At 35.4% G+C, this 24,905-nt stretch overlaps 2 protein-coding genes across 3 annotated transcripts in view; one reads left to right on the forward strand and one right to left on the reverse strand.

Moving 5' to 3' along the window:
* Window positions 1-16,617, reverse strand: part of LOC110377469 (unc-112-related protein) — a 38,854-nt gene extending 22,237 nt beyond the window's left edge. Inside the window, exon 1 of the mRNA XM_064039667.1 lies at window positions 16,319-16,617. The gene's annotated coding sequence lies outside the window, so the exon portion shown is untranslated. The remainder of the gene's footprint in view (window positions 1-16,318) is intronic.
* Window positions 16,618-16,758: 141 nt separating this feature from the next.
* On the forward strand, window positions 16,759-24,713 carry LOC110377460 (uncharacterized). 2 transcript variants are annotated; one of them, XM_064039668.1, is made up of 4 exons: window positions 16,759-17,717; window positions 21,844-22,672; window positions 22,842-23,912; window positions 24,178-24,713. In XM_064039668.1, exons 2-4 carry the CDS (start codon window positions 22,615-22,617, stop codon window positions 24,567-24,569), a joined length of 1,521 nt encoding a protein of 506 aa, XP_063895738.1. In that variant the 5' UTR covers window positions 16,759-17,717; window positions 21,844-22,614; the 3' UTR covers window positions 24,570-24,713. The 2 variants fall into 2 exon arrangements, with proteins under 2 accessions (XP_063895738.1, XP_021192057.3); XM_021336382.3 differs by lacking the exon at window positions 16,759-17,717 and having other exon boundaries at window positions 21,073-22,672.
* Window positions 24,714-24,905: the final 192 nt, after the last annotated feature.

Here is a 24,905-nt window from a genome sequence, read left to right on the forward strand (position 1 = left end):
CTGGTACAAAAAAAATCTGTATATAAACACTTACGTATATAAAAACAATAAATTGTAAAGTAAACACAGTATCTGGTCTTTGCCAAGGTCAGGGATCCGAGCGTTAAGTGTAGTATACAAATATTTATCTCCCCACTCGCCACCAATGAGCACTTTTCGCGTGGGAATAAACTCCCTCGGAACACGAATGCTAATGAAGAAACAAAAACTGTTGACAAACTCCTTATTTCAGTGTGGTAAAGTCTAGATTTAAATGCATTTTTTATTCTGCATCAGAATGAATTCGGTGTAGTGGAGGCATGTCAGGCTTCTTTCCCAGACTCGAATTTTAGCACGTCTGCTACAAGTGGTCAGACAACTTTCCTTTTCGAGGAATCTCAGTAAGTGTTAGAAATAAAATGTCTAGTTGCTTGAGAACACATAAACTGGCTTTGTCTCAGAATGTGAAGAAAATGACGAGACCGCCCGTATTGAGCAAACGATACGCATAAATTCCTTCAAACTAAGCATATATTTGAGTTGGATAGAAAACTGTTTGCTGGCAATTATTTAATGAAGGTAAATTGTGAGTGACTGCATATTCCACGGCTAAGTAACAATTGTGACAATCAATATTCCGATGCGGGTGGTCTCATAATAGGGTTAATCTTGATTCAATTTCGACAATGAAGCCCTAAGTCACAGTTGGATGACGCGTGCTTTTTTGCTTTAAGACTCATTAAAAAATTGCTTGAGTCATGTGCATTGAATAGTCTATCTACTGCTAACGAATTCATGTTTCAAGATTGAGAAATTGTTGTCCCAAGTTCACAACAACTCTAAGAAAATCTAGCGATTTTATGAAAGACTTGACTTCGATTTAACAAAGAAATATAATAATCAGCAGTATTTATCTACAGGCCCAAGGGGAAACTTAGTGGAATAGGTCTAGGATGTAATGAAATCCGAAGCTGATAGTTTGCGTCCGTCACTACTTGCGCCATTAAGATCATAAGCTATAATGTTACAGCAGAATATTAGCAATGCGATACGGTTGTGGAAAAATGATTGTTTTTTTAGATCCCACACATCGATGATATTGTGTTGAAGAAATAAAGTTGCCAAAAGATAAAAAAGATAAGTCAGATGAATCTATAGTAAAAAAACAGCTCAACTCAAGCTGGGTCGATCGCTCAATGGATTGGTATGCCGATCGGACTGCCAACGACCTCTTAGAGGGGATCAGAGGTCATCATCGCGGATTAAAAGAACAAACAGGAATAATGGTCCTTACGGCGGCATGTGAAGTTTAAAAACTTTATTCTAATCAGCTTATGGCAACAAATATGAACTTAGATGATCATTAATTATGTTGTCTTTGACGCAAGATATAAGCATTTTGAGAAATCAAACTTCAGACCAGCCGATATCCAAGAGGTGTCATATTTCATTTGGTTTTGTAAAGAGCATTTTAAAAAGCAATAAACATCGATATTTATAGCGATGTGTTTTTGTGTTCTGAATGAATGAATGAATGAATGATATATTTATTTGCAAGAATATAGGTAGTTAACATCAGTTCTTAACATCTAAGGGTTTCACTATATTCGGCATTTCTGCCGTGCAAATATTTAGATTTTTTCATCTTCCACATAGCATGCAGTACACATTTGTCTAATTATAATCAATTACATAAAGTTACAATAATTTCACACTTAAATTTAGATTTCATGCAATTAATAAGATTAAATACAATTCTATTCATTAAATTATTATATTACCAATATTATATTATATTAAATTAAAAGTAATTATAGTAATTAAATAAGTTTTACAATTTACACTCAAGATATTCATTGATGGAATAAAAACATCTCTCACACAACCAGTTATATACCTTCTTATTAAATTCTAAATCTGTAGCACTTCTAAATTCTACAGGTAAGTGGTTAAATATTTTCACCGCCATGGTATGGCAATTTTTGTCGCATAGTTTTAACCTATTTCGAGGAACCACAAGAGGCTTTTGAGCTACTTTCCTCCTAGACACAAACCTCTTATCTCTTTCAAAGAGTGAGTAATTATTTCTTACAAACTTGCAGGTTTCAAATATATATAGTGATGGTAGGGTAAGCAGCTTTTGTTTAATAAATATAGGTTTACAAGAGTCTGTCCACTTTAAATTAAAGATTGATCTTACACATTTCTTTTGGGCTATGAATGCTCTCTGGGCATCTGTTGAATTCCCCCATATAGTGATTCCATATCTCAAAACCGAACAAACATGACTATGGTATACTAATAAGGCTGTTTTAATGTCTGTCAGATTTTTAATCCTCCTAAGAGCAAATACGAATTTGTTTATTTTCTTACAAACATTATCTACTTGAGCTTTCCAGTTGCAATGCCTGTCCATAACTATGCCTAAAAATGTGATATCATTAACTTCTTCTATGTCATTATTATTGTATTGTATACTTAATTTCATATCATCATTTCCATTATTTTTGCATCTATTATATGGCATAAATTTTATAAATTTAGTTTTATTTGTATTTATTTTTAAGTTATTACTGTCTAGCCAATTTATTAGATCTGTCAACGCTTTATTTGTTACCATTTTACTGCTATCTAGAGTTTTCTCTTTTGTCAACACCGTAGTATCATCTGCAAATAATATAGTATATTGGTTCGTGGAGTTGGGCAGTTCATTTATATATATTATAAACAGTAATGGGCCAAGGACACTCCCTTGTGGTACACCATAGTAGTTTGGTGAGTACGGTGATCTACATGTTACCTGGGTGTTAGTTTTGGAACACATTTTTTTAATCTCCGTACATTGTTGTCGGCCTCTTAAGTAGCTTTCGAACCAACTGTAAGCCACGCCTCGTATACCGTAATGCTCAAGTTTACGTAATAAGGTTTCATGACATACCATATCAAACGCCTTACTCATATCTAAAAAGATTGCTACTGGGATTTCTTTCTTATTAATGGCATCCATAATTTCTTTCACAAGTTTGAAACATGCTAAAGTTGTAGATTTTTGCTTAATGAAACCGTTCTGTTGACTACATAATACAGCATGTTTTTCTAAGAAATTCATAAGCCTTTTGCTCATTACTTTCTCAAATATTTTTGAAAGTATTGGAACTAAAGTAATCGGTCTATAATTATTTGAATATTAGGAATGTTAAGAAGAACTATAAAATATCTTGTAAGCGTTGGCAATCCAGATCAGATCAATGAGTAATGTTTATAGGAATCCGAACTATTAAAGGGTTAAATATTTCAGCCGCAACGCAAACAGTTCAATTTATTGCTCCAATGATTATAAACGTAAGATATGGTGTCTGGTCAGGGCGGGCGGCGCCTTTGAAGTTGCCCTTTTCAAATGCCGACGCCCTTTAAAAACTGTTTGCATCAAAAGGGAGAATGTAAAATTGTAGTTTGTTGCAAATGCTGACATCGATAAACAGTCTAACTTATTGCTTAAACTTGGGTGTTTTTAGTGTATGGCTCATCCAAAGATATATTCAAACGTGAAATTGTATGTGCATGCCTGTAGTAAGAGATGCAGTAGTGAGCGAATACATAGACACATTTCCATCACACAATTTCCAGCGATGTAAAATATACAGTGCCAGCTTAGAGCCACTTTCAAACAATAAAACAAGATAGTTTCTAGTCTGAAACAACTGAAAATAGCTGTATAACAATAACAGTAACAGAGTAAGCAGCAGATTTAATTATAGGTAGAGCAAACAATAAGCAAGATGGATGTTTGCATAAATAGTGTGGCTACAACGCCGTTCACGAATAAACAATCGACAGGATATGGGAAGGAAAACACGAAATTCACTGAAATATACACTAATAGAAGTGTTTCAGCTTCGATTAAATTTCAGAAATTCAACGAGGATTAACAAACAATACTATTAAATGTGGTGGTGGAACTGACTGATTTCACTGAAAATATTTAATGAGCCAATGCACAATGACACTGTGTATTGGTCAACCAATATTTTCTCAGAAACAACGTTTACATCATCCTTCTGTCCTTTTCCCAATTTCGGATGGCACGTTAAACTGTAGGTCCCGGCTGTCATTGAACATCCTTGGCAGTCGTTACGGGTAGTCAGAAGCCAGTAAGTCTGACACCAGTCTAACCAAGGGGTATCGGGTTGCCCGGATAACTGGGTTGAGGAGGTCAGATAGGCAGTCGCTTCTTGTAAAGCACTGGTACTTAGCTGAATCCGGTTAGACTGGAAGCCGACCCCAACATAGTTTGGGAAAAAGGCTCGGAGGATGATGATGAAGATTAAAGATGGTAAAGCTAAAGCTATGAAATCCTTTCAACGTCATAATTATGCACCCATATTTCACTTGGCTAGATTTCAATCGATTTTGAAAGAGACATTCAACGCTAACTGACCGTAACTCGATAGGTGAGACCATTAGCGTTCGTAAATATTTCAGTAACTGCCGCCTGAAACCAATGAGTAACATCTGGAAACTGGGCAGCATTGCACAACGTTCCAGTTTCATTTTGAGACTATAATTCGTTCTGCCATAATTCTGGCTATTAGAATGGCATGGTTCAAATATTATCGGCGTTAGAGGGTTTGCCGGACGCAATAGAATCTTAAGCTTGTGGGCTGAGAATGTTTCGGCTTGGCATGTCTTTTGATTTTGTTTCCATCTCTTTGATGTTTCTGTATTGAGCTTTGGTTCACAATCGCATCTTATAGTCGTCTTTTGCTTCTGGAACTACTAGAAAGAAAGAAAGAAAGAAAAATATTTTTATTGGCACAATACATACACAGTATATAACATAAATTAACAGTAAAATAAAAGTATCACCGAAAACAATTCAGATAAAAAATAAATAAAAAATAATAATAAAATAGGCTCAACATTTAAAAATATAATAATAAAAATTGTGCCAACAAGGTCACAGCTCAGCATATTGTCAAGTGACCACACTGTACAACAGTACTGGCCACCCGACGCTGGTTTTCAGCTGCAACCCACGAGTGTCGTACGCTCGAAATTATTAAAATCTACTGCTACCGATACCGTCTTAAAATTCACTCCTTATTCCAAGATTAATAATAGTTAGTAAATACATATCATAGATATTATTATATAATGATTAGTGTGTGTGTCAGTGAGTGTGAGTGTACCTAGTGTTTTATAGTTTTACACGTGCAGAAAGGACAAAAATAAGACAATATAAGCCACAACAAACAGCAGCCATACGAAGCCTGTAAAGGTTATATGGGAGAAGAGGTTATACAGACATTTTCATATCGTTTTTGATGCAGTAGTAGAAATTCTTTTAATTTCACCTTAAAAGTCACACTGCTTTTAGGTCGACTACTATTAATTCGGCCAGTATAATTTCGATATTAAAATCAATATTGTCTAGTCAAAAGTAGACAATGATGTGATTGCGTGTAGTCGAAATCACTAAACATATGTATTCCAAACGCAAGGATGTTGTGACTCCAATGACCATATTAAGCAAACGTTAGCGTGTGGTACATTATTTTTGTTGCAAAATCCAAATATGGCATTTACTATAGCATGGAGTTTCGAAGGAATGATTATCGAATCCTACGCATATCGACAATTTCGGTAAACTGGCCGTAAATACTAATATAGGGTGTTTGAATTGTTACGAGACTAATCTCGTTATGTCGTATGTGAAAAGTTAGGTATAATGGTTACTGGTTCTCTTTTCAAATTGAAATGCGGGAGAACAGGTAACTACTTATACATTTTTTTACGAATTTAAATATAAACTTTGATGTGTAATTAATATTAAAAACAAAATCCCATAGAATTCTTTATTATTACGTCGGGTTTTGTTATTACTTTGTAAGTATTAGCGGTTTTCCTTAAAACTGACAATGAGGGGAGCAAACAGGATAAATTTCTATCAAGCTCTATTTACTTACGTATAACCTAACATGGGATTTACGGCAAACGACAATGCCTTTTTAATGAATGCAATAACAAAAGATGCATTACAAAATGATTTAACTCGGCCAGTAGATATAAACATGCGCACTTACCAGTAAGCAGATCAAAGAGTGCAAAAAGTATAAAAGACATAAAAAGAAAACAAAATGCTAAAGCAAACACTGGTAAGGAAATTACCTCAGACAAAGACTCCATCAGTCATTCCTGCAAACGAATGGTCTCTTTTTTCCAAAGGAAATGTCAGCTTAACGTTTGTAAAGGCCAAGCTAGCGTCGCTTATAAAAATATCGATTGATGTAATGTTAAGAGATTGTCTCAACCAAATATAGTTATTAATCATGAAGGTCAACCATTCTTTTGTACTCCAAGTAATATTTCTTACTACATTATAGCAATTTTGGATGAAGATTGCAATGTATGTCTTGAGGCAGACAGTATTATGTTATTTCATAAGGAAATTGTAGAATAGAGGTTGAATCATTGATGGCAACATTTGGAGATACAAAAACAGCAGTGTGACAATTATGCAGTATTATTGTACCCTTGGCCCAGAACCGCTAATGTTCAACTCGGTATGATGCCATGTTTTATTATAATAAATTACGTAGAATATTGTTATTAAGAGACCCAGCATGTGTCGCTGACGTCAGTTTAAGCCATAAACGAGGAAAGTCTAAATACAATGACACACGCGAATAGGAGTGAACGTAAATTAACGAGCTTGAGTATGTACAATACTATTTACGATAACATACTCCTACAAGTATGTCTGTGTGTTTAGATGTCGCTAGAAATGTTCCCCGCGCAAGTTTTCACGGTTATGATGGTCTGGCGACGAGGTATTCACATTCCCATAAAAGAACCAAAGATGGTGTAGAAGTAGAACAACTAGGCAGAATTGTCAAGGGCATGAAATTAAAAAAAAAAACGAAGCACAAACGCAAATGCTTTGCGTTTAATGGATGTGTAAATAAAGGCGCGGTGTCACACCCGGCAGGAGACCTTGGCCTAAAGAGAAAACAACAAATGGATCACGACATAAAGGAGTACGATTTGATGCTAACATCTGCTTAAATTTTAATGAAGAACTTATTAATAAAACACATGCAAAGGTTAAGGTTGACTGCAAAATAGCTCCAGATGGTATGCAGAAAAAATAAGTAGCCAATTGAATCTAGTAGATTATACTAGATATAATAAGCGTATTTATAAATAATGTGTGCGTAACAATACCTCTTTCAGATAGGTTGGCCTGAATAAGTCTTGAGATCTGTGCTACAATCGCGATAAGAAATTGTTTATGAAGGGTTTCATAACGATGATATTAAAGATAAATTATGGATTGCAAAACAATCCTTAATTCTAGATTTTGGGCCATTTAATAACAAACATTTCAAGCTTGGATTTCATTGCAGAAATGTTAAGTCTAGGTGTATCTGTGATGAAGATTTATACGGATGATTATATGACTAAAATATATCCTCACAATATTATACTCTAACAAATACCATTGTTCAACACAAAGCAGTAAAATGATGCATAATGTAAGAACGAGTTACAATCATTACCTGTGACGATAATTTATGAGCATTTGGCACGATCTTAATGGAACAGTGCGTAGACGCATAGAACAGTTTGTATTACATCTCTGATCGGACCTCATTTCGTATGAAGTCAGACGTTTATAAATAGAGAATCGAAACGAGTATCCGAGTATAATTTTTACGCCTCGATTCACGATTTATTACCAACGAGCTCCAAATACAAAAAGTACAAGAGAAACCGGCCCGTTGTGAAATGAAAAGAACAATAAAGTTGCCACAAATTGAAATCTGTTAACAAAATCGATTGTTTATCGTCCGAGAATATGTGGGAATGAAACATGAATGCTTAACAAATCTGTTTTTTCTGTATATAAACCAAGAATGTTTATTCCGTAGTTGCTAGTTATGAACATAAATTAATTTGCACTGTTTGACCCCAAGTAACTAATGAATGAGCCGCAATGTATGCTTAGAGGCATACCTATCTAAATTAATTAAACACAGCTTCTGACAAGAATTTATTACATCTGCAAACTTTCTTCGGCCATCAAATAAATTATTAAAAGGCCATTTAGTTGTTACATCGTCATTCGAACCTTCCGGCACAAGAGGATCTTTAATGACTGCTTCATTGTCCGATATTTTATCCAATTCCGAGAAAACATTAAGAAATTAAGCAGCTCTTTCATTCGGCTTTTTACCTTATAAGTGTAGCTTGTTCTCGGTTAGTCGGGGTGACGTCAAGAGGCAACGCTGCAGAAAAACCGGTCGGAATCATGCATGACCGCTGCGAGTCATCCGCTATCTTGAATCACGTTGGCTATGTTGCGGTTGTCTTGTATGTCATATTCCATCGCTTGCGCAACCGTATTGCTTCAACAACTTTAATGCCATTTTACTTAAAATGTTTTGACATTCTTCGAAGTTCAGCAGTTATTCAAGAAAAGCTTTCTTTGTCTACCACCTTGCTTACAATTCTGTAGGCGTTTCCAATGGTTTATATTATGTGTCATATTGAATTGACGAGTAAACTACCGAGCGCGTGTCAGTTTTGCATAACAATTGCGAACAATGCGTCCCCCGTTCCGTTTTGCAAGTGCGTATGACGGAAAACATCTATGTGTTGCGGAATTGAAAAGGAAAATAGAACATACTCGTACAGTGTGACTTTCAGACTTCTTGACATATTCATCAAGGAAAGAAGAAAATCATAATCCCCGGGCCCGCTTTCCTAGTTTTTCTGCCGTTTATGGTCATCAATCGCCAGTAACATGATAATTTCTGATTGCGATCCTGTCTTACGAGGCTTAATATCGAAAAACATTATCGAGTTAAATTGTAAGTGAGGGACTCCAACACTCGTAGTTAGTGTTTATTGCTAATGGTCTGTTGCGACACACATCACCATACGGCAGCCGATGACTATTCATTAACAACCAACCAATGGCACGTCCGAAAATCATCGTTCTACGATTCTATTACACTAGTCACATGAATGAAATAATTATTTACAGAACAACAACTACATAGAGCTGCATGCTTGAATTTATTATGCCTATTAAGTTACGCTCATTGAATATAATTTATGCAAGTTATTTTAAATTGCAAATAAGCAAACGAGCTGCGTGAAGCAATACGTGCTAAATCTTACATGACAATAACGAGCTTGGCTAATGATTATGGCTATTTTATTTAGGACATGTCCCTTAAGAGGGATGCTGACTACCATAGATAGCTCGCATAAAGATTGGCTTGGGTATGTGCTATGTTAAAAACATTTTAGAACACTGAACACGCGCTTCTTACAGCTGCTTAAACTTTGTGGGACCTTCGACCGAATTGCTGAAGTATTTCTTGGGTTCCATAATTGCTAATGCAATGCTTAAGAGTTTCAAAACCAAATCAGTGTTGACAAGTATTTGAACAAAAATGGTTCCTCTGCTCATGTACAGCAAGCGGCTTTTCATAAACTATTTAACATGTAAGGCCGAATTGCATAGAATTCAATGCGAATAGTGTCGTCGTAAGATCACGGCAATTAGCTATCGGATTGTGGGATTCAAGAATGCGCGCGACCGTTAGCGTCCGCCTGTCTCTGCCATAGTTGGCACTCCCAGGAACAACCACCGTGCTATGGACTGACGACTGTCTTTATAATCCTCTGTACCACACATCGATAATGTGGGCGAGGCTGTTATCATTGGAATAGTCACGTTACGTCATGCTTTTGTTATTTTTAAATACATTATTTGATATGATGCAACTGGCCACTCGTTATCGTTTTTGTTATGCACTACGCTATTTGTCTGTTGTTGCATGGCCATGACCGTAATGGGTCAAAAATTTAACAATGAAATGTAATATTATCAAATTGAAAGACACACAGTCTACTGAATTTGAACGTTCGTGAGGTTCATCTTAACTTGTCAATATAATAACGTCAGCTTTCATTGTTATGCGTGATCTGTATTCAGTCGATTTAGACTTCCATTGTTTTCAATTTGCTCCAAGCCCAGTAGATTAGGAGTATTTGTACGGAGTGGAGCTGCCTATCAATGTCATGTTGACAACAAAGGCCTCATTGTCCCGGCTAGGACGTCGCATTATCACAACACGGCAGATAGCTCACGTATTCACGTTCCTATTTCCCCTACACAACACGTCCAGATAAAAATAATCTGTCCAACGCTCTACGGTAATGAATACCTCGTGGAATTTACCAAGGATGTCCATTATAAATAAGCACGAGCAGATAAGAATTAACACAATACAATTAGTTTCCTGATTCGTTCTAACACAATGCTAGTAGATTTTCCAAATTAGTAAACGTACCATTTTAGAACAGGGCAAAGCTTTACCTTTCCTGGATAAAGGACGTACCGTTCAAAGCGAGGAAATTAAATGCGACAAAAATGTAGATTTTCAGCATCCTGATTCCTTTTGTAGTAGTTTCATAGTGAATCGTCGGCTTATTGCTCTGTGAGTTCATTTCGCGTCTTGAGCATTGACTTTAGTTGTTGCCATATATCGCAGCCCTTCAAAATATTTACTTGGCACGCTAAATATATCAAGCAAGTCAACGCCCTGCGCTACTGTGCGATTGGTCAAGTACCTCATCAGCATGGAGGAACAATGAGCGGATGATAACGCGTTATCTGCGCCAGCCGGCTGAGGGGGACGGAGGCGCCGGAAATACAACGACTCAACATGGCGGCTTCTCGGAACGTGCGTACGCGCATCCGTCTCGAAAGTGAAGAAAACTACGTTATAGTCCGATGACCTAATACGATTCGCAATTGTATCAATTTTGTATTTACTGTTCTATGAACTTTGAGACAGATTAATGTTGTTGATCGCCGTAGATTTCAACGTTATGTAAACGATACGTGCAATCTTATCAATTCTACGAGTAATGTAGATTATGTAGACTGTGTAAGCTGTTATCTGTAGTGAAATAATTTGCATGGCACTCATTACATCAACTGCTGATTCGATCACGCACCGCAAGACCGCTATTCATGAATTACCTTTATTTCAAGGTGAGATTACGAAACATTTCAAAGGAAACGTAACAGAAGCTGATAAAATTATAAAAGGGTCTTGAATGATTTTGAATTCAGCAAATAAGATAGTGGATTTGGTAATAATTGTACCCACTGGAATCTTGATAGTTACCATGTCGAAATATTTATCAGGTTTGTTTGAACAACAAATGATTACATATTTCATCTTGAGATAGCATTATCTCGACGAGATTTGAAACACTTACTCAGTCATAATATGAAAGGATCTTCATTGCATTTCAGACGGGTGTTATTTCCAATTTATCTGTACATGAAAGGTGACTTTCTTCACAAAGGGGTATTATTATTCCATATCAGAGCGTTGGCTGTTCCATTCAAGTCGGTCTGTTGGCGAGTGACTAATGAGACTCTATTATTGGTGTCAGACGACGTCGCACAGTGGATCCAAATTGAAAAATAGTGGACATAGGCAACAAAGTTCCAATATCGATTCCATATTTTTTTATGTGATTCTTCATGATATTCCAGACAACTTTTACTCTTGTGAAATTTCTTCTAAAGTTGATCGTTTGTCTGAAAAAAAAATAAATTAGATTTTTTTGTATGGAGCAAATCACGTTTATTTTTTTTTCTTCAATTGTACGAATATGTTAGGTCTGTGGCGTGAGTATATGATACCTAGGGTCATTCTCTATCCAAGAAAAAATATATCAGCGCCGGCCATCTGCAGCCGCGCGAGTAATCATTCGGTAAAAAAATAATATTTTCTATGACATTTTTTGCCTTTTAAGATCAATTCAAAGTATATTTTCTGTCTCACTTGGCTGTTTTCACCTTATTTTTGGTTAAATATATAGTTTTAATGGCACATAGGTACTCACAACTAGTAATTCTAGCAGAGGTTTTGTTATTATTGCATGTTATCGGTGGCACCTGCACTGTGATTGACGACTCATTTGTATGTGCGCTCGTCTAAGCGCATAACTAATTAGTCATCGAAAAATGCTCGTCTCTGATTGGCTGTAATTTTTTTTTTTACTACCTGCTGCCTGTAAAATAAATATTTTTTGTCAAATATAGGTGAAATAGTTTGATTTTTTATGAGCAAAACGTTGATATTCATTATCTACATAATCAAGCGTATGTAAAGTATAGTATAAGTTATCGTACGTAGGATCGATAGAACATTGTGAAATTATTGTAGTCCTGAAAAGGGCTGTTTGTCATACCAGCCCGGATGGGCTTTTGTGGGAACAGTCCAGAGCCGGATCACTTTATTTCTTATTCCAGAAGGGGGTCCGGCAAATTTTCGGACTCTGCTATGAGGCATTCTTCATCCTCCATAATCTCGCTATCACAGGGAGGCTCGGTAGTCTGTAACAACTTAATTGCTTCAGGCAACAACTCACCATGAACCTGTTTCGTTATTTTAGGCCTTATGTAGGATATGTGGGGATCAGAGCTTATTAGAAGTCCATGTCCATGTACACGAGCGACAAACAGCCCTTTTCAGGACTACAATAATTTCACAATGTTCTATCGATCCTACGTACGATAACTTATACTATACTTTACATACGCTTGATTATGTAGATAATGATTATCAACGTTTTGCCCATAAAAAATCAAACTATTTCACCTATATTTGACAAAAAATATTTATTTTACAGGCAGCAGGTAGTAAAAAAAAAATTACAGCCAATCAGAGACGAGCATTTTTCGATGACTAATTAGTTATGCGCTTAGACGAGCGCACATACAAATGAGTCGTCAATCACAGTGCAGGTGCCACCGATAACATGCAATAATAACAAAACCTCTGCTAGAATTACTAGTTGTGAGTACCTATGTGCCATTAAAACTATATATTTAACCAAAAATAAGGTGAAAACAGCCAAGTGAGACAGAAAATATACTTTGAATTGATCTTAAAAGGCAAAAAATGTCATAGAAAATATTATTTTTTTACCGAATGATTATCGCGGCTGCAGATGGCCGGCGCTGATATATTTTTTCTTGGATAGAGAATGACCCTAGGTATCATATACTCACGCCACAGACCTAACATATTCGTACAATTGAAGAAAAAAAAATAAACGTGATTTGCTCCATACAAAAAAATCTAATTTATTTTTTTTCAGACAAACGATCAACTTTAGAAGAAATTTCACAAGAGTAAAAGTTGTCTGGAATATCATGAAGAATCACATAAAAAAATATGGAATCGATATTGGAACTTTGTTGCCTATGTCCACTATTTTTCAATTTGGATCCACTGTGCGTCGGCCTGTTTCTTTTGGCGTACATTAATTATACTCTTTATCTACTTCGTCGTCTTCTTTGCTTAGAAAGGACTAAGCAGTGATTGAATTCTCAATTGTTACTTCATTTGCGATCGATTATGTCTACGGAAAAGTTGTTCATTGATTCTGCTCAATGTTTGCAAATTTCGTAGACCCTTCCGAGTTATGATCCTCACTGGATCCATATGCGTTTTAGCACGAGCAGTGAATTAAAGTAAGAATTGATTTCCTCCAATGGTGTGTCCATAATTAGTTATTTAGGACTCGCTCCAGGGTAGCCCCGGACACATTAGGTTACACAACAATCTAATTAATACCTTTATTCGGTTAGTAATGAATAGTTATGTAGGTGCAACCTTCTTGTAAAATGGATGCACTGGCACTTAATTAAGTAGGTTGCTTCGTTACTTCGTCGTTTCTGACAACACACGGGAAGCCATAACAAGCAAAATGTTTACTATTTTCTTAGAAATGGCAGCAGTTATTGGCGCCTTTATAAATTAGGTGAGTGAGTAGTTAGCCGTGCAATTATGTTGCGGTGTTTAGACAAGATAGGATTGGTACGAAGTTGCTTATATTATCTGGACATATTTTATCGTGATTGGCTTCTTATGAAGTCCAATTTTCTTTTATGCTTCTGAAAATTGTTATCGGCTTTAAAGCCAGGTCTTCCTTTCTGTTTTTTCTTGGTGAAGGTTTTCTAACATCGGGGGAATTCCGGTTGTCCCGGTATTTTGTAGAGAAGAAATTATGAACTAAAGTGTGCAAGTGGCGTTAAAATTGAACTGTGTATACTCGAACTTTATCCAAATAATTTGAATAGTTTTAAGCATCTGCTATTACGATAATTTTAATATTTGCATAACGATAATGAACAAAATATTTCCAACAAGAATTTGGTCTGTGTTCAACGGTATTTATTGTCGTTAATTTGAGTTGATAGTATTTGCCTAAGATAGTTAAGGAATTTACAAGCCCTTAATCATTGTTATTTACTGTGTTAATACTAAGTATTTGTCTTTCAGTAAATATTGTAGCTATTTGAACAACATACTTATGTTATTACTACGCAATAGATACAGGGGCAAGAGAGGTTTGAATAATAATTCGAGTTTTGGAGTCAAGTGGGCGAATAGCCGCCATTTTGAAAGTTATCAGAGCTATTTGGCGTAGGTGAGAATTTTAAATTGTTTACGCGACTAGTTATAGTTGTGATGTTTGTTCATTTCGTTCGAAAATAATGAAAAATGTCTAGGGAACAATAAACATCATACTTTTCCCTACTTGTACAGAATCCAAGTAGGTAGGTCTTCAATTTGTTTCTCTACCTATTCATTTGTTGTTGATTCTTAGTCTTACGGTTTTTCTTTTTCGTACAGTAATTTAAGTCATTAAAATGCTTATCAACTGGTAAACATATTTCGTTTAGTGTTATGGCGCTGTGAATGTCTACATCTAATACCATACAAGCAGCTACGTTCAAAACGTCTTCATTTTCGAAATACTCAAACACATATCTGCTCGGTAGTTCACCTGCGCAGGAGTGGGCAAAAAACCCGGTCCACACGACATAATCGGCCGCGAAGGACGCGTGCTTGCGTACGCGCATTGTTTGTCCCGCTCACACGTATGACGCTGTCTCGCTCACTCTGCTCTTTAATCAGACAGGTACTGCTTTTATTACTATCTGGACCAGTCAGCAACGAAACTGGCTTCTGAAGAATGATGAATATTATGAATATTAAGTGGATGTTAAATTCTCTGATTGGCTGTACATTGCTCTATATGTATGAGAAATAATGCACATATGTAAAAATATTGCACTGTAGCCATCAATGTATGTTTGTGCAAATAAAAATAGGACATCTGTAGCTCTTAATGAAATATTCAGTTTTATAGAAATAGAATGCAAAAATAATGATGTTATTCTGTCCTCAATGTCGCTCTAGTCAGTAAGTCCTGCATAAAACAGTATTTATTGTAAATGAGTCTAGATGGAATAATGTTTTATTCAGATTGTATTATGTACTTTGTATTGTATGTTGGTCACACTTATGGTCACCATTCAATACTTATAATGATTTTCAACCAAGCCATTTTCAGTTGTTGAATCTCAGATTTGACCAATGGGTGGCATTATACGGCTGGTTATAGTTTGGTTATCATAATAGTTGAACTGTGTTATTTTATTTTACTGGAACATTTGTTCGCCTAATGTTAAAATCATACATTACATTTTTTGGGATACTTCTGATTTTCCATTCAGTTTTCCTGTTGCTGGCCAAAATTGTACCTCTTTTTTACATGGGTTTACAGAGTGGAGTGCCTATTTTTCCTTATTTACCTAGATATTTGGACAGCAATGGATTTGTAATTTGAGTGTCTACTAAATGATAGTGTGTTTACTTTAAATACACTTGTCCGATACGTCATCTTGTTGTTTTCATGGTTGTTGCTGGTGGTAATTAGTTACTAATATTTTGCTTATTAAGAATATCCTGTGGTTTCACCCACATTCAACAGAAACTATATACTTCTCGTACTTTGATAAAATTCAGCCTACATAAGCAGATGTAGCTTCCCAACAGTGCCAGAATGTTTCAATTAGATTCAGTAGTTATAGAGCCTATTGCAAAAAACATAGGTAGTGTTTTTTTACTACAAACATAGTAGTTGTAGTTAAGTATTCTTGCTAAATGCTAAAAACCACAGTATTTGGATACTAAAGTTAACCAAGGTCTGTAGTCTCTACAAATGTTTTGATAACAAGTGTTTTCGATTAATGCTATTTATTTAACGATGAAGAACTATAACATTAATGAATGTACCACCGAAACAAGCAAGGCCGCCTCAAAATACAGATGAGTCAACATCCCGAACGCTGCGTAAAAATAGTTTCGTAATTCCAATTCGAATTTTAAATTTAGCCATGTTAAGTGAGGTTAGTACATAAAAGCAGATAATTGTTTATCTAAACACTAACCGAAGCTTTCTGTCAGTTTCAGCATAACCCCTCCGATATGCATGTCTCCCTTCACGACCATAGTCCGTTTTTCGTTCAAGTCAGTCACGAAGATCGTGAGGTTCCACGAACCATCACCAACGACTTCACCGTCCGCCAACATGTTTCACAAGTTTTTTTTGCACTTCACAATAAATAAATGTCACTTCCGAAGGAGCATCGCGAGTCGCAGCCAAAAAGTTAGAATTTATTGACGTACGTCCAACGATGGCGCCAGACTTCAATCAACTGATGCAGTGTTGCCTGAGTGCGTTCGACGAACTCCAAACAAATCAGTGGAATAGAAGTTGCCAGGCTGTTATTTTACTAATGATGATAACAGCAACGTTATGTATGAAGATAATGCATATTTGACGACTACAAATAACAAGAGTAATTACTAATTACTGTTATCTAATGACCGTAATGGTGTATTGGCAACACCGGCCGGGTGACTTGTCAAAAAACAGCTGTGTAATTTAAAATTAAAATAAAATAGAAAAATAGTCAAAATAGCCCTTAAAAGTATTTAATATAGTAGTAGTGGTCATAAATATAGTGTACAAATGTTTGTGGCGTCATTGTAGAAGGATAACTGATAAAAGTCTACATCACACGGAGGCGGTCAGCTGTCAACCGCTCAATTCAAATTATTTGGATTTTTACGGGAAGTATCTTTCTATTACATTTGTGTCACACTTTACTGCATCAGTTCCACAACTGCAGATTGTATTATTTACATTACATATCGGATTTACGTCAAAAACAAAGTCAACCTTGTAACCTACCCTAACATTGCAATAAAAATAAAAAGCGAGTAAAAACCAAAGATAACTTTCTCCTGATTGCTTATACAAGTAAATCAATATATTATCGGATAAATTACATGTTCCTTTAACGGTTAATTTTAATAAATTACACATTTAATAAGCATCACGTTTACAGAATAAATATATCTTTTCATATCTCTTCATTTCAATTTCGTGCATAATTTTTTATCAATCTTATGCTGTTCTTTGCTGTGTAATCTTAAAGCTACTGAATGCATACTTGAAACTATCAGTCATCTAGTGAACTTAACCTGCTATTCTTTTCTGTCTTTCTCATCTTGGTTACTTCACGCTTTCAGTAAATACCTGACACCATGTCCATTAAGACACGAAAGGCTACTGTCAAAGACATGGAGGTAAAACTGAAGGACACCCTGGAAGAGCTGAAAACATCTAAGGAGCTCTGTGGACAACTGTTGAGGGAACGTGATGAGAGCGAGGAAGAAATACAGAACATTATTAACAAAAACTCAGGCTTGAAGTCTCAACTTGCCGAGTTACACATTCAATATATGGATGTGCTGGATCAGCGGGATAGGTTACAGGTTTTTGTAGGTTCTTTTAGTGAATGTAGTGATGCTCATGAGAGGGCTCTGAGTCGCATTACTGAACTGGAGACCAGCTTAAATGATGCTCACAAGTCGTTGACATGCTTCAAGCAAATTCAAGAACAACAAGAAAGTGACGACACTCATCGCCTTTTTAATGAGCTTGTTGCATCAAATTCACTAAATATGAGTCACAAAAAAATTAAAAAATACATTAGAATAAACAAATTGATTCAAAAAATTAAGAGAGTGTGTCATAAACAAAAATCGACTTACAAATTAAATAATTTACTTAAAAGTAAGGTTAATTTAAAACAACAGTTAAATTTGTGCACTAATCAACTTTTACAAAGTAGGCTAATGTATGACCAAGATACACAGGTTCTGCAACAGGAGATGCTTGATCTGCAGCGTGAGTTAACAAAAATTACACACAATTATGAGGCAGCCAAATATCAAATTAAGGCACATATTCTGGCTACCGATGAGCTGCTCCAGTTAGGTAGTGAAAATATGGACCGTCTTGATTCTCTTAAAAACAAATATAACAACTGTACTTGTTCTCAACCAACAGTACAAGCTGACCTACAGTTAACAACGCCTAGTACTATGCAGTCAGCTGTGAACAATGACACAATACCACCTCGTGTCGCTGTTCAGTGCAATATTCCACCATCAAGCATTTCACAAAAACATAGTTCAGGAAATCAAAACTCATCACAAATATTTTCTGATAGATTTGGTCTAGGTTTTGGTAAATTAGTCTCTCAATACTGTAAAAGTAATATAATAAACAATTGTTCACCCGGTGCCAGCTACAATGAGATTATAGAAAGAATTAAATTGACTAATCTTAATACCACTTCATCTGCCATTATGCTATTTGGAGATAGTCTAGCAGTCAGTAAACAAAATATAATAGATTGTGTTGAATTAATGATAAAATTAAATAATGAAACAAATTGCAAGTTTATCATCTGTGCCTTACCATATTCAAAAAATTTTACTGAAGAACAAAATCAGTACATATTTAATTTAAATCTATTAATGTACAATACAACTAGCCATTACAATAATAGAATAATGTACTTTGATACGAATAAATTTATAAATAATTTTGTAATGACAAATGATACAATGTATCTTAGTTTTTATTATAAAAGACAAATTGCTATATTGATAGCAAATAATATACAAATTGACCCGGGTTCTACTACGGTAACCTCTTCTTTTAGTAACGTTAGTAGTTCTACTAATACAAGTATTGATACACCTGATAGTTTAAACTACATGGTGCGACAAAGGGTGGGCCACATCAACTGAATGTTGTACATCAAAACATTCAGGGCCTTTCCGGCAAGGATCTAGAATTAAGTTTATTCATTGAGCATTATATGGTACAAGTAATGTGCATAACTGAGCACTGGCACAGAAATTCTGAAATAATATTCCTTAATAATTGTAATTACACAGTACAAAGTGCGTTTGTTAGAAAGGAAGCCATCCATGGTGGCTCTCTTATAATTGTGTCTAATAATATAAAGTGTAAAGAACGTTTGGATATAGTCAAATTATCAGTGGAGCGCAACATAGAACTGTCATGTGTTGAACTGGAGCGGTTTGTTATAATTTGTGTGTACAGGCCTCCTTCTGGGGATTTTAACATCTTTGAATCGGTAATGGAAAATTCCCTTTCTAAACTAAATTCAAGTAGTAAAACACTTTTAGTTTGCGGTGATTTCAATGTTAATATTTTAGAATCATCTCCCTTAACTATAAGGTTGCTTAACTTATTTAAATCTTTCAACTTGTTTAATTTATTTCTAGAACCAACAAGAATTACGGCAACCTCGTCAACCTGTTTAGATAATATATTTAGTAATTGTACCGCCACGGAGACTCTGATTACCAATGGCCTTCCTTCCGATCACCGTGGTCAATTGGCACGGTTTCCTGATAGACAGCATAAAATCAAACGGGAAATAACATGTCGCCCCTTAACAACCAGTCGTTTTAATACTTTCAAAAATAATATAATTGCAAAACTAGGCTATGAGATATTAGATAATGACAATCCCCATTTAATGTACGGAGCTCTGTTCGATATCATTAAATATGAATTTAATTCTAGTTTTAAAACCAAAACTTTCGTAATAAAAGAAACGGCTAATTTCAATGAGTGGGCTACCCCCGGCATTTACAAGAGTAGAGCTAAGTTGTATGAGCTGTATGAAATGAAAAATTATAAATTTGATGAAAATTTTATTACATTTGTTAGAAATTATTCCAAATTGTTTAAAAAAGTCTGTCATGCGGCAAAATCAATGTATTTTAGTAATAAAATCAAGAACAGTAATAGTGTAATTAAAGCTACGTGGAATATTATTAATAGTGAGACTGGAAAAAATAAACAGCGTGATACTCGATACAAAATCGTTAATGAGGATCAAGTTTATGAGAAAGATTCGGATGTAGCTAGAGAATTTAATACCTTCTTTTCTAATATTGCAATAAAGACCACTAGCGACTTAGACTCCTCTACCACCAACGCCGAAAAATTTTACGAAGTAGTGTTAGCCAATGTGAAGCCACATTTACTTTTAGTTATATTACACCTCATGATATAGTTAGAACCTTCAAGTCATTAAATTCAAAAAAGACAGGTGACTTGTGGGGTATCTCTGTAAAAGTTATAGACTGTATTATTGACGATATTGCACCCTATTTGGCTAGTATATTTAATGAGTGTATTGACTCAGGTACCTTTCCCGAACTTATGAAATACAGTAAGGTTATACCACTCTTTAAATCAGGGAGCATGAATGACCTAGGCAACTTTAGGCCGATTTCAATTTTACCCGCGTTAAGCAAAATTTATGAAAAATCATTTTAAATCAGCTACTGCGCCATTTCAATTTACATAATATTTTACATGCGGATCAATATGGTTTCACTAAGGGTCGCTCAACAACGGATGCCGGAGTTGCTCTACTGAAGCACATTTATACCGCGTGGGAGAAGTCGCAGAATGCAATTGGGGTGTTTTGTGATCTTTCTAAGGCGTTTGACTGCGTCCAACATGAAACGCTTACCCAGAAGCTTAAGTACTATGGCATTAGAGATAGCGCACTTAGTGTTATTAGCTCATATTTAAGCGGCAGAATGCAATGTGTTGACGTTAATGGTGTCAAATCTTCCAATCTACCCGTTTGTTTGGGCGTACCGCAAGGCTCGATTCTAGGGCCATTTTATTTCTTGTGTACATTAATGACTTGCCATATTATTTAAAATCATTGTGTGATGTAGTATTGTTTGCTGATGACACGTCTCTAATTTTAAAGTTGATAGGAATAGAGTAGATTTTGATGACGTGAATTCGTGTCTGTCGTTAGTAACGCACTGGTTCACAGCCAATAATTTGGTTTTGAATGCGAAGAAAACCAAATGTATAAAATTTGCTTTGCCAAACGTAAAAATCTCGGCCCCAGTGTAGTTTTAAACAACGAGGAAATTGAAACGGTCCAAGCTACCACTTTTCTAGGAATAACTGTAGACTCCAAAATTCAATGGGGTGAGCATATAACTGGCCTCACGAATAGACTAAGCTCTGCTGCGTACGCTGTCAGAAAGGTAAGAGCTCTCACCGATGTAGCCACGGCGCGTTTAGTGTACTTTAGTTATTTCCACAGTGTTATGTCTTACGGAATTCTTATGTGGGGCAATGCTGCCGACATAGAAAATGTCTTCGTGTTACAGAAGCGTGCTATCCGTGCTATATACCGACTAGGTACTAGAGTCTCCCTAAGGGAAAGGTTTAAGGATATTGGTGTTCTGACTGTGGCGTCTCAATATATTTATGCCAATATAATATATGTAAGGCAAAACATAGAGTTATTTAGTAAAAAGAGTGACGTGCACAATTTCAACACTAGAAATAAACATAAATTAACCGCATCCAACTATCGATTGCATAAAGTGCACGGTTCGTTTGTGGGCCTTTGTATACGCATTTATAATAGAATCCCAGTTCATTTGCTAGAACTAACGGACAGTTCTTTTAAAATCAAAATTAAGGATATTCTGATTAAAAAGGCTTATTATAACATGAATGATTATTTCACAGATACACGCAGATGGCAGCTCTGAAGTGGACAACAAGTGTTTTTTTTTTATATATATATATTTTGCGACTAATATTGAATTGTATAATTGTAATTTAATTATAATTAAATTGTATTAGACAGCTGTGTTGCTGGGAAGTTTGTTCTTCACCACTTCTTCTTCCCAGCCATAACACTAGGAAGTGGTGAAAGGGGGGCGTTTTGGGGGTGCTGTCATTTTGTATTTTTTGACGTGAAAAAGTGCTAGAATCTAGCCTATTTTCAATAAACGATTTTGACTTTGACTTTGACTTTGACCAACTTACGATTTTGAAACAAAACTATGACCATTCCAGCATTTTGCTATGTTAACTTTTCATACGTATTTCCCTGTGTTATTTTAATGTTAAGTTGAATAAATGCGTAATTATTTGTTTTTCTGATCAAAATAGTGTCCGAGATGAAAATAGTGTCAAAAGAAGACGAAGTTTCAATGTCATCTTCCTATAACATAACAATTAGGCGATTTTGCATTCGTTTAGTTGTACACTCTATTGATTGTAGTGATGCCACTGTAACCAATGTTGCACTTCACTGGCTCATCGTTTGACGCAAAATGGCAGCTTTTTGACATTTTGGCGCCTTGACGTGACATGTTTTTGACGTTATATTTTGGGATTTATTACTTGTCAAGTCCCCGCTGTGTGTGTTATTATTTAATTTGGATTTAAATTTCTGATAATTGCATACTTACCCAATGAACATTGACATTTCTAAATCTTCGAGCTATCCTTATGAACAAAGATAAAATAATCTCAAACGAAATGGTGGCCACGAAGAATAAAAATAAAGGTAAGTTTTGGGCAACTTAATTTTGTTAAAAGATTATAACAATCCGAAATCACTGACTATTTATGATGACATCATATCGGTAGTTACGCGAGAATTTCCAGTAATAATGTAAATAAAGGAAAAAATAGTTTTTAGACATTTTATTTAAGAATTTTGTTAATCTTTACAGTGTTGTGTTCTACACCCGAACATCGGGCAGACTCGCCTTCCAGAGACAGCGACTCCATCTGTGACTCTGAGGCAGCCAGCCCGGTGCCATTTCTCTGTACACAAGATGGAGCAGAAGGAGAAACTGATGTTGTTTGGAACTTCTACACACCAAAATCTGAGCATGCAGCAAAATCACGAATAAAAAATTCGACGCCAGTGAGTCGTCGATCTAAAAGATACGTAAAGCCAAAAATAGTTGAAAGACAACCTCCAAAACGAAGAGCACTTAAGCAAACTTCACAGAAAAAGACTGAATTGTTCCAAGAACTTATAGAACTGAATCAAAATCTGCTAGAGTTGATGTCCAAGAAATCACAAAACAATTGTACAGAGAAAGTAAATTCAGGCAGTGAAGATGATTTCATGACTGAGTCACCAGAGTTCTCACCTAAAGCTAGAACAAGGAGTAATTCCAGATGCTTAAGGAGAAATGTACTAAGTTCTAACTTTGTCAAACCAGATCCAGAAACAGCATTGGAATCAGATGACTCTATGAATGAGTGCCTTATTAAAGCCAGCCAGGTGGTAGAAGAAAATATTCTCAATGAAGCTCCTGCTGTAAAAAGGCCATGTTATGAATCAAGTATCAAAAAACCAGTAATCAATTCAGACATAAACTTCAAAATGGACCAAGACTCGATGGATGCTATACTGAACAGCATTAAACTAGATTCTCCAATTGTTAAAAATGTTACAAAATGTTCTTCCCCACAATTGAATAATGATTCATTTGATAGCCTTGTTGGAAACTTGAATGATAGTGCACTGGACCGATTGACTCAGATGCCAGTTAAAATGGACACTTCAAAAAGAAAAAGTAAATTGAATACATCAAGAGAGGGAAGCAGTTGGACAATTAAAGAGTTGGTTGTTCATGATGGCAGTCCATCTTCTAAGTCTATATTTAGTCGCCACAGCTCTATGCCCATATCACCAACTGTTAATGATAAAAATAAGCCTTCAACAAGTGGAATGGTTTTCGGAAGATATAATTCAATGCCTTTTGGTAATGAGGCTGAAAAAGCATCAGGTATGTTAAGACATTCAAGCTCATTGTCTATGTAAACAATTATAAAATTATGTATATGCAATGGCATAATATCCTCTTATCACTTTTTAAACAGTATTAACCTTTTAACACCAACTGCAGATAACACACATTATTGGGAATTCCAAATAAATAATGTTATCTTCTGTTGCATTTAAGGTCAGCTTTAGATAATTTAAAGTATGTTTCAGAGCATAGATAATATTGTCATAAAACACAACTTAAAAGTCATTTTATCTTATTTCAGTTCAAGGGGATTCACCGATCAGATGTACGCCTGAGGAAATAAAAAAGAAGCATCAGTTGGCCAGAGAAAAATTGTTAGCAAAGAGGCTTCTACCATTTACATCATCACAAAAAATTCCTCAGCCCCTCATAAGTTCTCAAATGACCCAACCAATAATGCCAAAGATTACTGAAGAAGTTAAGGCTCCTAAAAAGTTACCAGAAACGCTTCCAACTAAGAAGGCCCTATTTCAACCAAAAATTGCCAGTAGTGTGATAAATGTTCAGAATAAACCTGCTGCTAATTATCAACAGAAACCTATAAGCAGCTCTGTAGATCTCAAAAGTATTATTGAAAAGAAAAGACAGGAAGCTTTGATGAAACTACGACGCCGACAAATACAAAGCAAATGATTAATCGTTGGATATTTATATTGTAATTAAAATTATGTTTTGTTTGATTTATATTATTTTAACTAAGACAAGTAGTGCCTATTTTGTAATTTTAAATATTGCCACGTGATAAATACTATCTAAATAAAAATGTGATTAGAAGAAGTTGTGTGTTTAATTTCACTTTTCTATTAAATCAAATAGACCAACATGTACAATTTTACTTTTAACATTTTCATTAAAAAGTATAAACATAAGGAGTAAATTAATTGCGTGACTGGCTCTTCTGACTCTAGATAGCTGAGGGAGAACCAAAGTGCACTCCAGCCTGCAAATATGAAACAATTACAACACTCC

Source organism: Helicoverpa armigera, chromosome 20 (assembly GCF_030705265.1).
Source record: "Helicoverpa armigera isolate CAAS_96S chromosome 20, ASM3070526v1, whole genome shotgun sequence".
Taxonomy (NCBI): domain Eukaryota; kingdom Metazoa; phylum Arthropoda; class Insecta; order Lepidoptera; family Noctuidae; genus Helicoverpa; species Helicoverpa armigera.

Coding starts and splice junctions, on each gene's coding strand:
- LOC110377460 (XM_064039668.1), top strand. CDS start 22,615: ATGAACAAAGATAAAATAATCTCAAACGAAATGGTGGCCACGAAGAAT. Junction 22,673..22,841: donor CACGAAGAATAAAAATAAAG/GTAAGTTTTGGG, acceptor TAATCTTTACAG/TGTTGTGTTCTACACCCGAA. Junction 23,913..24,177: donor TGAGGCTGAAAAAGCATCAG/GTATGTTAAGAC, acceptor ATCTTATTTCAG/TTCAAGGGGATTCACCGATC.